The following is a 13,464-nucleotide window of genomic DNA, read 5'->3' on the forward strand; positions in this document are numbered from 1 at the left end:
TATTTGGAAGAACAGACCACATTATTTAAACAAAAACTATTCTATGCAATCCAGTTGGAGATGGTGGTCTAAATGTACTTGACTTTAATACTGCCAATGGTGTATTCAAGAACAAGTGGATAAAGAACTACTTCAGCTCTAAAGGCAAAATTTGGAATATCATCCCCGAGTTCATTTCTGATAAATTGGGGGTTTAGGATTTTTTTTGAGGTGCAATTTTGATGTAAACAAGATTCTGATAAAACTTTCTTTCTTTCATAAACAGGTTTTTTTTATTATGGATGCTCATCTTTAAGCATAACTTTTCTCCACACGAATCTGTGATTTGGAACAACAAATGTATTATATTTAAAGACAAATCTTTATTTGATAGAAATTGGTCTAATAATGGTATAATATTAGTCAGACAGTTATTTAAGAATAATGGGCATCTATTTAATTACTGTGAATTCCTTAATTATTATAATGTCCCTGTTACTGCTAAAGAGTTTGCAGTATTTGATGCCATTCCTAGTGGCCTTATTCAACTTTTATCAGGTAATATAGCTTCTGAATCTATCTCTGTATATACAACCAATCACTTAAGTATTAATGGTGTGAAAATTGTAGAATTTTTTTAAATAACGTTTATATTAAAGAATTATGTAGAACTACATTATTACCGAAATGCAAAACTCAATATATAATCAGATTGAATGGAAAGAGGTCTGGAGTTAAATACTGTCTCACTAATAACATTAAAGAAATGACATATAAAGTTATTCATTTGATTTATCCAGTGAAACAAGTTGTCTCAAGATGTTTTAGAGACATGTGCCTTTTGTAACACAGAAGAAGAATCCATAAAACACGTATTTTTTTAATTGTGTATTTACCCAGTTGTTTTGGATTGATGTTGAGTATTTGATATTTAAATTCACAAAGTGTAAGATACGACTGTCTGGTAAAGATATATTTTTGTTATACAAAAATAAGAATTTGGAGCAGAATTTGGTGGTTAACTTAATAATTATGTATGGAAAATACCATATACACAAACAGGAATGGACAAATAATAAACCTAACATTATATATTTACAATTGAACTTAAACATTATATTGAGGCCCTAAAAGATGCAAGAAATAAAAAAGTGATAAGAATGTAGAGAATTTTTAAATCCTTTTCTTTTTGAAATTTTGTACATTTTTCTCTGAATTTTTTTTTCTTTTTTTCTTCTGTTTGTTTTATTTTTTATTTTTTCCTTTCTGTTGTTTCCTTTGATGCTATTATGTATGTAATCGATAAAAATACTCTGTGACCCTCTGTATGTATGTTGTTCTTGTGTGTTGTTCTTGGCGAACGGCGGTCTTTCGAATCAGCTTTGACCGCGACTCTGGAAGACTTGGAGTTAAGCTTTTCTCTGAGAAAAGAACAAAGAACGGCACTGAAGTCATTCTTAAAAAGGGAAGATGTGTTCGGAGTTTAGCCGACCGGATATGGTGAATGTTTAATCTGTCAGCAAGCTCTGCTTCACCTTCGTTGCTCTGGTTGGTGTAGCTCTATCCTATCGCGTGCAGAGGGAGTTTGAAAGACAACCGTTTATCCGCCCCTCGGATTGAGCTGTCAATGGTGAGTTTCCAGACCAAACATCTTGATGTGGGTCTGGCTTGTCAGGCTATTAATCTGGAGTTGCAGGGAAAGGATTAAACCGTGAGTGATATTGTGGAGAAAAGCAAGATGGGCTTGTTTGTAACTGATTTGAATATTGTGAAAATGCTGCATTTCCCAACACTGTGGGACGTCAGCAAAAACTACCAGAGATATGACAGATTTTTGGAAAAACTGTGTGTAAATTTTGCTTTGAGGTTTGGCGACTTCAGTTTACCCCCCGAGGTGATGCAGTGTGTCAAGGACCCGTTTAGTGTTGATGCGGGACGAGCGTTTGCTTCTAAAGCCAAAGAGGCGCTCATTTCACTCGATGAAGGATTGCTGCAGGAGCTCATAGACATCTAGACGTCATCTGATGCTGAGAGTTCATTTCTGTCTGGAGGATGTGTACAGCTCTGGGCCCAATTTTTTGCTGCTCTTTCAAGATCAAGCAAATGCAATTTTAGTCATTAGCAAAACACCGGCATAGGTTGTGAATACTTGCATATATTTTTAAAATGTTAAACAGTTATAAACAAAAGACGTTTAAGAGCTCTGCATTAGAGTTACAGTGCTGTACAAATACAGTATGTTGATCATTGACGTGATGATTATTTACACTTGCTTTGAACTTTTTGTACAATGTTCATAGTTGAACTATTAACATTTGTTAAACTGTATTTTAAAGTATGACTTAAAAAAGAAATGATTTATAAGTAAATATTAAAAGGCAAAATACTGGATACAAGCTGTGTGCATGTTTTTTAAGATATGACCTATAAGTAACAAAAACAACATATTAGTTATAACACAGTAATATATAATAGGTTATAAGAGAACGGTAAAAGTTTGGCCCGGGTCATATTTACATTTTTTAAATCTGGCCCTCAAAGAAGAGCTGCTTTAGGGGCTCCGTAGAGCACTAGTAATCCAGATTAAAGTGTGTATCTGGATCAGGGTGATCCAATCTGATTTTGCTTTGGAAAACCGGCACAAAAGTAAGATGTTTAAAAGGAAGAGCAGCTTTCTGTCATCATTTACTCATCATGTCGTTCTTCTGAACCTGAGGGACTTTCTTCAGTGGATCACAAAAGACATTTAGAAATTCATACAAATATTTCCTCTTTGGTCCTCTTGTATCGTCTATATATTAAAGAATGAGATTAAACACAAACAGACACACATGAACCCAACACACTGAATACAGGGACGAATGTAAGTGTGTGAATACAGGAGGAGCTCTGACATCACTGCAGTTCAGAGAGATTCAGAGAAAGTGAAACTAACTTGATCTGCAACAGCATGGACGCCTGAAACGATCAACCTCTTCAAACAACAGAATATTTACTGATCCACTCAGAGAGTCTTGTGGACACATCTGATCCTCACAGGTAATGACAGAAATATAAGAGAGATTGAGCTGAACAGGTTTCTAATGGAAGTGATCTGGTTTAGTGGGTTTATGTCAAACTGGGATAAGTTGAACAGAACCAGGTTTAATCATGTCAAATACTCGACTACTTTAGTTTACTGCACTGAAATGAAATCAGAATTGTATTAAAAATGTAATTTGATTGGTTGTAAAGCAAAGTTTAGTGTTTCTGTCATTTTGTCACGATACTTGAAGACTAAAGAAACAGAAAGTAAAATGAACTGCAGACAGACTTGACAAACCTGTTGAACTGCAGCTTAAAATCACATTTATGTTAAAGATTAAAACTAGACTTTGTCATGCAAGCTTCACTTGGTCATACAATATTTATGTTTATTTTGTGGAGATATATATTTATTCGTAGGTAAGCATGTGACCTTTGTACTGTTTCTGATCTAAACAGAAGGTCATAGTTCAGATTGTTCAGTGAGTTTATGAGTTTAAACTTTAATAGAAATATTTTTTATAGAGAGAATATGAAGTAACCCCAAATCTGACTAGACTTCAAGATTTGAAACTTCAAGATTTAATTTAAACTTATAATTAAAATTTTGAAATACAATATGTTTTTTTAATTTCTTGAAATGGCTTGAAGAAGGAAAGAACAATGGCAGAATCTTCACCAACATCAACAAAAGAAAGAAAAACCAGGAGACGCAGTATTGACTTTGATCCACCATGTAAGTCAGTAACTCAGTAAAGATTGAATTAGTGAATGAATGACTTTAACTCTTCTCATATGTTGATATTTTAAATGTACAGTTCAGGAATATACAGTACTACTTCACATTAAGGCACTGATCAGCTTGTCTGGATTCATTTTGCAGTAACGACCAAATTATACATGACCTCTTATATATTTGAGAAATAATATTAGTGTAACGTGTTCGTGGGTGGGGAAGGAAGAGGACACGGGGGTCGGCTGGACTGTTGACGCTTCTCTTTATTTAGAATACTCAAACACTTTTCAACACACTCAATAGTGTGGTTTCTCTCAACACAACGATCAGTTCCGGGTCGGAGCCGCTCTCCCCCCTCCACCTCCTGGGCCAGGACTGCGCCCAGCCCCCTGTCCGACGCGTCAGTCTGCAACAGAAAAGGGAGAGAAAAGTCAGGGGAGTGTAAAAGCGGCCCGCCACATAGAGCAGCCTTAACTTGGGTGAAAGCCTGCTGGCACAGCTCCGTCCACTGGACCGTATCTGGTAGCCCCTTTCTAGTAAAGTCAGTCAAAGGGCTGGTGAGGTCCGAATAATTTGGTATAAACCTTCTATAATATCCCGCCAGCCCCAAGAACTGCCTTACCTCCTTTTTGGTCTTGGGTCTCGGACAGGTTGCAATCGCGGCAGTCTTATCAATTTGGGGACGCACCTGTCCATGACCCAAGTGGAAGCCCAGATACCTTACTTCCACCCGCCAATGTCGAATAAAATCGAGCCCAGCCCAGCCGATCAAGCAACTCGTCAACCCGCGGCATTGGATAAGCGTCGAATTTCGACACTGCGTTCACCTTGCGATAGTCCACACAGAACCTGACCGAGCCGTCGGTTTTAGGAACCAAAACTATCGGGCTCGCCCAGTCACTGTTGGACTCCTCTATTACTCCCATGTCCAGCATTGCCCCTAATTCTTCCTGAACCACCTTTTTCTTGTGTTCAGGCAATCGATAAGGCCGGCTGCGAACTACCACGCCCGGCTCCGTCTCGATATGGTGCTGAATTAAGTCGGTACGTCCCGGTAGGGGCGAGAACACGTCGGCGAACTCCGCCTGTAATTTTGATAAATCAGTGAGTTGGGACGGTGAGAGGTGATCTCCACCAGGGGCCAGTACGACTAATTGTGCCTTGATGCTCGCTTCTGGCCCGAGATCATCCTCCCCCCCGATCACCGTTGCCAACAACACTGATTCCACCTCATTCCATTTTTTAAGTAGGTTGAGGTTGTATATTTGACGCGCCCCGTTCCTATCGGATCGTATCACTTCATAATCGAGATCCCCGACCTGTCGTGCGACCTCAAACGGCCCCTGCCACTTTGACATTAATTTCGAGCTCAACGTAGGGAGTAATACGAGCACTTTCTCTCCCGGTGTGAATTTGCGTAGCTTCGTACCCCTGTTATATGACCGGCTCTGGCGGTCCTGGGCTTGCAACAAATTCTCCCTGGATAGCCGCCCCAGTGTGTGGAGTTTTGTTCGCAAGTCCAGCACATATTGAATTTCGTTCTTCGCCAAAGAAGGTCCCTCCTCCCAAGTTTCTCGCAGGACGACCAGCACCCCCCGTGGCTGGCGCCCGTAGAGAAGCTCGAAGGGGGAAAACCCTGTGGAGGCTTGTGGGACCTCCCGCACGGCAAATAAGAGGGGTTTTAACCACCGATCCCAATTTTTGGCGTCTTCCTGCACGAACTTACGGATCATGGTTTTAAGTGTGCGATTAAACCGTTCGACCAAGAGGTCCGTTTGTGGGTGATAGACGCTTGTTCGAATGGATTTAATGCCCAATAATCCGTACAGTTCGCGTAACGTATGTGACATAAACGCCGTGCCTTGATCAGTGAGGATTTCTTTCGGAACCCCCACCCGGGAGATTAGTCGAAACAGTGCGTCCGCAACACTCTTCGCGGAGATGTTGTGGAGAGCCACTGCTTCCGGATATTGTGTTGCGTAGTCCACGATGACTAACGCAAAACGATGTCCGCGTGCGGATCGCTCTAATGGCCCGATGAGGTCCATCACAATTCTCTTGAAGGGGACCTGCATTAATGGAAGGGGGCGCAATGGTGCTTTTGGGGCGGCCAGTGGATTCACCAACTGACATTCCGGACAAGACGCGCACCACCTGCGCACGTTGTCATGAATGCCTGGCCAAAAAAATCGGGTCATAAGGCGATTCAGCGTGGCCGCCTGTCCCAGGTGACCCGCCATTGGATTAGAGTGAGCCGCCTGGAAAAGCATTTCCCGGCGGCTCTTTGGAACTAACAACTGGGTTGTATCTACCTTTGTCTGAGTGTCTTGGGTCACTCGATACAACCGGTCTTTTATTATGGCGAAATAGGGATAAGTGACAGGCAAGGCAGGTTGGAGAGACTGGCCGTCAATAGAGCGGACCTGCTGGAAGGCGTTTTTGAGGGTCTCATCCTGGGACTGCTCCAGAGGGAAGTCATCGCGGTCCGAGAGAATCAGTCTCTCGATCCCGCTCGTTTCCTCTGAAGCCGTCCCCAAGGGTCCCGTCTCAGTCTCCCCAAGCTGCACTCGCGCCGCCCCCCTCCTAGCCTTTTTCTCCCAAGCGGCATCCGCACATAATAATCCCAATAAAGCCGAAAAGGCGGGCCAATTCGTCCCCAGAATTAGCGGATGCTGGAGGTGAGGACTAACCGCCACCTCTACATTATGCTTTTCTCCCCGAAACTGTATCGTGATTGGGACAAGCGGATATTCCACCACATCCCCGTGCACACACCGCACCTTAACCAAGCGGCTTGTATCCAATGCCCCAGGCTGCATCAGGCTTTGATGGATTGAGGTTTGGTTACATCCTGAATCCACCAAGGCCTGATATGTACCCCCCTTGATACTCACAGGAATTTGGTACTCTCCTGCTTGATCGGGGGTGGTCTGCTGAACGTCCGGGACCCGGATCATTGTCCCGATGTCCATCATAGGACATCGGTCCACAAAATGATCCGGGTCGCCGCAACGCCATTAGGCCAGCCCAGGCCTACCCACCGCCCCTGCAAGGTTCGCCACCGGCAGTTGTTGGGCGGCCGCCTGGGCTTCTCCGGACAGTAGTGGTATCAGGCGCACCGGCCACTGTGCCCGGGGCCACCCGCAGGCCTCCGCTGCTTTTTGGAAAAGGTCTATGAAGGCCTCGGGATCATCTTGTGGTCCCATTTTGTGAAGGGGCACGTGAACCGGTGCGCCGGCCAGCCCGGCGGCCTCGGTGCGAACCTCCCGGTCAATCCAGCTCCGGAACCTCTCGCGGTCCTCTTGCTGGCCTTGGACGATGGCCGCGAAGCGGCGCTCCTGGTCCGCCCGAAGGTCCAGCATGGCCTGATGTTAATCCTGGGGGAGGGCCGCGAGGGATGTAATGATGTCCGCAAACGGCGTGGCGGAGGGCGTCTGCATGGCGGCGGCGCTGTCCTACTTCCTTCCCGGGTTTCGGCACCAGTGTAACGTGTTCGTGGGTGGGGAAGGAAGAGGACACGGGGGTCGGCTGGACTGTTGACGCTTCTCTTTATTTAGAATACTCAAACACTTTTCAACACACTCAATAGTGTGGTTTCTCTCAACACAACGATCACTTCCGGGTCGGCACTTCCGGCTTCCGGGTTAACTCAGTCTCTGTGGGGGATCGCGTCAACAGTCCGACTCTCTCTCTCCCTGGCTTCCGGTTCCACTGGCGTTTTATCCTCTCTCCACGCCCATTACTGGAACAAGATACAGGTGTTATTAATCTGCGTCCAACCCACTCACTTACCGCTCGTCCCGCGGCTCTCTCTCCCGCTGCAGACCTCGCTAAACCACGCCCCCCTTGCCACAATTAGATATTTTTCAAAGCTGCTCTTCACCTTCAACCTAATTCATGAGGTGAATCATGGGATTCTTTTAAACATTATTTTCTTATCTGCTCTAATTCATCCGTATAATAAAATCATCATCATCTCAATATTTTAAATTTAAGCTCTTCAAACTAAATGTCTCTGCATGAGAAACTTGAATTCTGTTGTTTAAGTGTCTCCAGACTTTAGACTAGTAGTGATTTCTCTTCTTCATTTCTCTCTCCAGTGATGTCTTCCTCCAGCGGTCGACTGACGGACGAGCTTCAGTGCTCTATATGTCTGGACGTGTTCACTGATCCAGTCAGCACTCCATGTGGACACAACTTCTGCAAGACCTGTCTGAATAAGTGCTGGGACAACAGCCAGACCTGCAACTGTCCATATTGTAAAGAAACATTCAAGCACAGACCTGATCTCAAGATTAATACCACACTCAGAGAAGTTGTAGATCACTATAAAAAGAAAAGTCCTGAGACAAAACCTGGAGTTCTGAAAAAACCTGAAGTTGTGTGTGACGTCTGTGAGGACAGAAAGCAGAAAGCCCTGAAGTCGTGTCTGGTGTGTCAGAGCTCTTACTGTGAAACTCACCTGGAGCGTCATTTGAGAGTGGCAGGTTTAAAGAAACACAAACTGATCAATCCTGTGAGGAATCTGGAGGACTATATCTGTCAGAAACATGAGAGACCTCTGGAGCTGTTCTGTAGAGATGATCAGACGTGTGTGTGTCCGATCTGCACTGTGACGGACCACAAGAACCACAACACTGTTCCTCTAGAAGAGGAGAGTGAAGAGAAGAAGGTAGAAGTTACTGACAAACTGATTTTAAAGGCTCTTATCATGAAGAATCACATGCTCTTTATTATAAATGAATCAGTTTTGAAAACATATTGTGTTGTTCTGTGTCTATAGACTCAACTGCTGAAGACACAGAAAGACGTGCAGCAGATGATCCAGGACAGAATCAAGAAGATTCAAGACGTCAAACACTCAGCAGAAGTCAGAAAAGTGAGTTTAAAATAAAGTCATTATATGAAGATCTCTACACAGATTCAGGAGGAGCCAGTCCTGTCGATCTTCATTATGAATGTATATAAGCAGCAGTCATTGGGTAGCCTAGAACTCTAGTCTCTGGTCAGGCCAATCACATCGTGTATAGAGTCAGTGGGCGGGGCTTAACAGTAGCAGCAGAGTTGCGCTTGTGTGCTACTAGTAATCCCCAAGGGGGTAATCTAGCACTCGGAAAGCGTTCCTCCCATAGGGGCGAGCTCTGCTTCACCTTCGTTGCTCTGGTTGGTTGTAGCGCTATCCTATCGTGTGCAGAGGGAGTTTGAAAGACAACCGTTTATCCGCCGCTCGGATTGAGCTGTCAATGGTGAGTTTCCAGACCAAACATCTTGATGTGGGTCTGGCTTGTCAGGCTAGTTATTGCGCCGTCACAGCAACAATTCTTCCAGAACACTTCATTTGAGGGGTTTTGCTATAGTATAGTATGAGCAATAGTAACACTGATTCTTGTCTTATCAAACACCACTAATCATTGGTTGATTGTCCTGGTTGAGCAGAGAAACACAGAGGAGGAGAAAGCAGCCCGTGTTGAGATCTTCACTGATCTCATCCGCTCCATTGAGAGATGTCAGACTGAACTGCTGGAAATGATGGAGGAGCAGCAGAAAGCTTTGGAGAAACAGGAGGAAGTGCTCCTTGAAGAGCTGGAGCAGGAGATCACTGAGCTAAAGATGAGAAACACTGAGCTGGAGCAGCTCTCACACACTGAAGATCACCTCCACCTCCTACAGGTCAGTCAGCATCTCTCTGATCAATGATAATGCAGTATATGACACCATAACACTCCCCATGGTGAAGGATTTCTCCTCTCTCCTGCTGTAGATTTACTCATCCCTGTGCAGCTCTAGAAACACCAGGAACTGGCCTGAGATCAGTGTGAAGACTGATGAGAGTCTGGAGACTCTGAGGAGAGCTCTGACTCAACTGCAGGACACTCTACAGGAGAAACTCACACACACTGGTACGACAATATCAAACACACCGCACAGATACAGATATTCATCATCTTTAAACATCAGCAGTGTTGGGGAACGTTTCATTTAAAGGTAATGCTTTACAATATTGGGTTAGTACCTAAAAAAGTAACTAATTGCGTTACTTAGTTAACTTTTATGGAAAGTAGTGTTACGTTACTTTTGTATTATAGTTTGTTGCTTGTTTGTTTGTTTTTAATAACAGAAAAACTGAAGTCCACACTGTAAATGATTTCTGTTGTCTTCACAGTATTATACTGTTTTTCTCAACAGTTTCATGGTAAGAATAACAGTAAATTGCTGTATTCAATTTCACAGAATGCTAAACTCTACTGTAGTTAGTGTTACAGTAATTTTACTGCTGAATGAAATACAGCAACTACTGGATAATTGTTGACAGTAAGTTACTGTTAATTTGACAGTATTTTTTTACAGTGCAGTTTTGGCAAATGTAAAGACCTTTTCACAACAAAAGTGAAATAAAAAGCCTCAGGCTAAAGAAAATTCAAGACTCTTACTTCAACAATAATAATAATAATAATAATAATAATAATAAAAAAACACAAATGTGGTTTATCTAAAGTAATTTTGCGTATTAGTGTGGTTGAAATGGATCATCAAAGGTCAGCAGCAGATATATTGGTTAATAAAGAGAGATTAAATACCTCACTTATTTAAATGGGTCATGTAAAGATTTGTGTCTGCATTGTTAGTTATGATGAAGCATTCGTGAGAGTGCATTAATCGCGCTGCAATGATGAGATCAATGTCACGTCATCTGCTCAACGCTTATCACTGCAACCTTTCATGGGATGGGAATAGATCTAAATATAATCAACACGTAAAAACGCAGTCAAAGTATTTGAGAGCATTCAATATGTAATACTTATTTCATACGCAAAGATGTCAGCCAATAACAGCAGTGGGCGTTTACACTGAAGTCTCACAGCAGCCAATCACAGCAGTGGGCGTTTACACTGAAGTCTCACAGCAGCCAATCACAGCAGTGGGCGTTTACACAGAAGTCTCACAGCAGCCAATCACAGCAGTGGGCGTTTACACTGAAGTCTCACAGCAGCCAATCATAGCAGTGGGCGTTTACACTGAAGTCTCACAGCAGCCAATCATAGCAGTGGGCGTTTACACTGAAGTCTCACAGCAGCCAATCATAGCAGTGGGCGTTTACACTGAAGTCTCACAGCAGCCAATCACAGCAGTGGGCGTTTACACTGAAGTCTCACAGCAGCCAATCACAGCAGTGGGCGTTTACACTGAAGTCTCACAGCAGCCAATCATAGCAGTGGGCGTTTACACTGAAGTCTCACAGCAGCCAATCATAGCAGTGGGCGTTTACACTGAAGTCTCACAGCAGCCAATCACAGCAGTGGGCGTTTACACTGAAGTCTCACAGCAGCCAATCACAGCAGTGGGCGTTTACACAGAAGTCTCACAGCAGCCAATCACAGCAGTGGGCGTTTACACTGAAGTCTCACAGCAGCCAATCATAGCAGTGGGCGTTTACACTGAAGTCTCACAGCAGCCAATCATAGCAGTGGGCGTTTACACTGAAGTCTCACAGCAGCCAATCACAGCAGTGGGCGTTTACACTGAAGTCTCACAGCAGCCAATCACAGCAGTGGGCGTTTACACTGAAGTCTCACAGCAGCCAATCATAGCAGTGGGCGTTTACACTAAAGTCTCACAGCAGCCAATCATAGCAGTGGGCGTTTACACTGAAGTCTCACAGCAGCCAATCATAGCAGTGGGCGTTTACACTGAAGTCTCACAGCAGCCAATCACAGCAGTGGGCGTTTACACTGAAGTCTCACAGCAGCCAATCACAGCAGTGGGCGTTTACACTGAAGTCTCACAGCAGCCAATCATAGCAGTGGGCGTTTACACTGAAGTCTCACAGCAGCCAATCATAGCAGTGGGCGTTTACACTGAAGTCTCACAGCAGCCAATCACAGCAGTGGGCGTTTACACTGAAGTCTCACAGCAGCCAATCACAGCAGTGGGCGTTTACACAGAAGTCTCACAGCAGCCAATCACAGCAGTGGGCGTTTACACTGAAGTCTCACAGCAGCCAATCATAGCAGTGGGCGTTTACACTGAAGTCTCACAGCAGCCAATCACAGCAGTGGGCGTTTACACTGAAGTCTCACAGCAGCCAATCACAGCAGTGGGCGTTTACACTGAAGTCTCACAGCAGCCAATCATAGCAGTGGGCGTTTACACTGAAGTCTCACAGCAGCCAATCACAGCAGTGGGCGTTTACACTGAAGTCTCACAGCAGCCAATCACAGCAGTGGGCGTTTACACTGAAGTCTCACAGCAGCCAATCATAGCAGTGGGCGTTTACACTGAAGTCTCACAGCAGCCAATCATAGCAGTGGGCGTTTACACTGAAGTCTCACAGCAGCCAATCACAGCAGTGGGCGTTTACACTGAAGTCTTACAGCAGCCAATCACAGAAGTTTCTGTTTGATTCTCTGAATATCACCAGACACACACTTAAATAAAATATAATCTTAAATCTTGTCTATAATTTCACACATAAACATGTCAAAGATCTGATGATGTTTTATTGTCTCTACAGATCTGAAGAGGAGGCAGCAGTATGCAGGTAGTGTGTGTGTGTGTGTGTGTGTGTGTGTGTGTGTGTGTGTGTGTGTGTGTGTGTGTGTGTGTGTGTATTGAGTTATGATTCATATTCTCTGTTTTCTCAGTGGATGTGACTCTGGATCCTGATACAGCTCATCCTGATCTCATCCTGTCTGATGATGGAAAACAAGTGAGAGATGGAGACATTAGACAGAAACTCCCAGACACACCAGAGAGATTTGATAGATATATAAATGTCCTGGGAAAAGAGGGATTCTCCTCAGGGAGATTTTATTTTGAGATGCAGGTGAAGGGAAAGACTAAATGGACTTTAGGAGTGGCCAGAGAATCTGTTGATAGGAAGGGAAAGATCACAGCGAGACCCAGTAATGGATTCTGGACTGTGTGTCTGAGGAATGAGAATGAATATAGAGCCTTTGCTGGTCCTCCAGTCTCTCTGTCTCTGAGAGTGAAGCCGCAGCGGGTCGGTGTGTTTGTGGATTATGAGGAGGGTCTCGTCTCCTTTTATGATGTGGAGTCCAGCTCTCATATCTACTCTTTCACTGCTCAGGCTTTCACTGAGAAACTCTATCCATATTTTAGCCCAGAACTTAATGATGGAGGTAAAAACTCAACTCCTCTGATCATCACACCTGTCAAATACAATAAATGAATTTACAGCCCAATATGAAATTAATTTTCTTAATAATTATAACTTAAAACATGATTTGTGCTGCTTTTTTTTATTTTAATTTGTAAGCAATAATTACATATTTTAAATGTAAAATGCTTGTTCAAAAAAAATGTGATCATAAATATTTTATAGTTTCATGGCATTTGTTTCCTAAAATATTATCATTAAAGTCTAACTCTAGTAACCAGTGTTACGCAGCACGCTTGAGCTCAATCATTTTACTGTTCTCACACAAAATACACATCAAATATACTTTGAGAAAGAGTAAAATAAGAGTTTTCTGTAAATACACGAAACCTTCATTTAAATTATGCTTGTGTTTAGCATATTTCACACAACTCACACACACACACACACACCTCCACCTCCACGATACACACACACACACACGCACACACACACCTCCACGATACTAACACAGACACACACACACACACACACCTCCACCTCCACGATACACACACACACACACACACACACACACACACACACACACACACACACACACACACAC

The 13,464-nt window shown here is 43.5% G+C and overlaps 1 protein-coding gene across 3 annotated transcripts; it reads left to right on the forward strand.

Moving 5' to 3' along the window:
- The first annotated feature begins 7,839 nt into the window (after positions 1-7,839).
- LOC137047260 (E3 ubiquitin-protein ligase TRIM39-like) lies at positions 7,840-13,138 on the forward strand. 3 transcript variants are annotated; one of them, XM_067424822.1, is made up of 6 exons: positions 7,840-8,411; positions 8,544-8,618; positions 9,176-9,409; positions 9,501-9,639; positions 12,252-12,278; positions 12,382-13,138. In XM_067424822.1, the coding sequence occupies exons 1-6, from the start codon at positions 7,842-7,844 to the stop codon at positions 12,927-12,929; spliced, it is 1,593 nt and encodes a 530-aa protein (XP_067280923.1). In that variant the 5' UTR covers positions 7,840-7,841; the 3' UTR covers positions 12,930-13,138. The 3 variants fall into 3 exon arrangements, with proteins under 3 accessions (XP_067280923.1, XP_067280924.1, XP_067280922.1); XM_067424823.1 differs by having other exon boundaries at positions 7,840-8,057; positions 8,523-8,618; XM_067424821.1 differs by having other exon boundaries at positions 7,842-8,411; positions 8,523-8,618.
- Positions 13,139-13,464: the final 326 nt, after the last annotated feature.

Source organism: Pseudorasbora parva, chromosome 19 (assembly GCF_024679245.1).
Source record: "Pseudorasbora parva isolate DD20220531a chromosome 19, ASM2467924v1, whole genome shotgun sequence".
NCBI classification, from domain to species: Eukaryota; Metazoa; Chordata; class Actinopteri; order Cypriniformes; family Gobionidae; genus Pseudorasbora; species Pseudorasbora parva.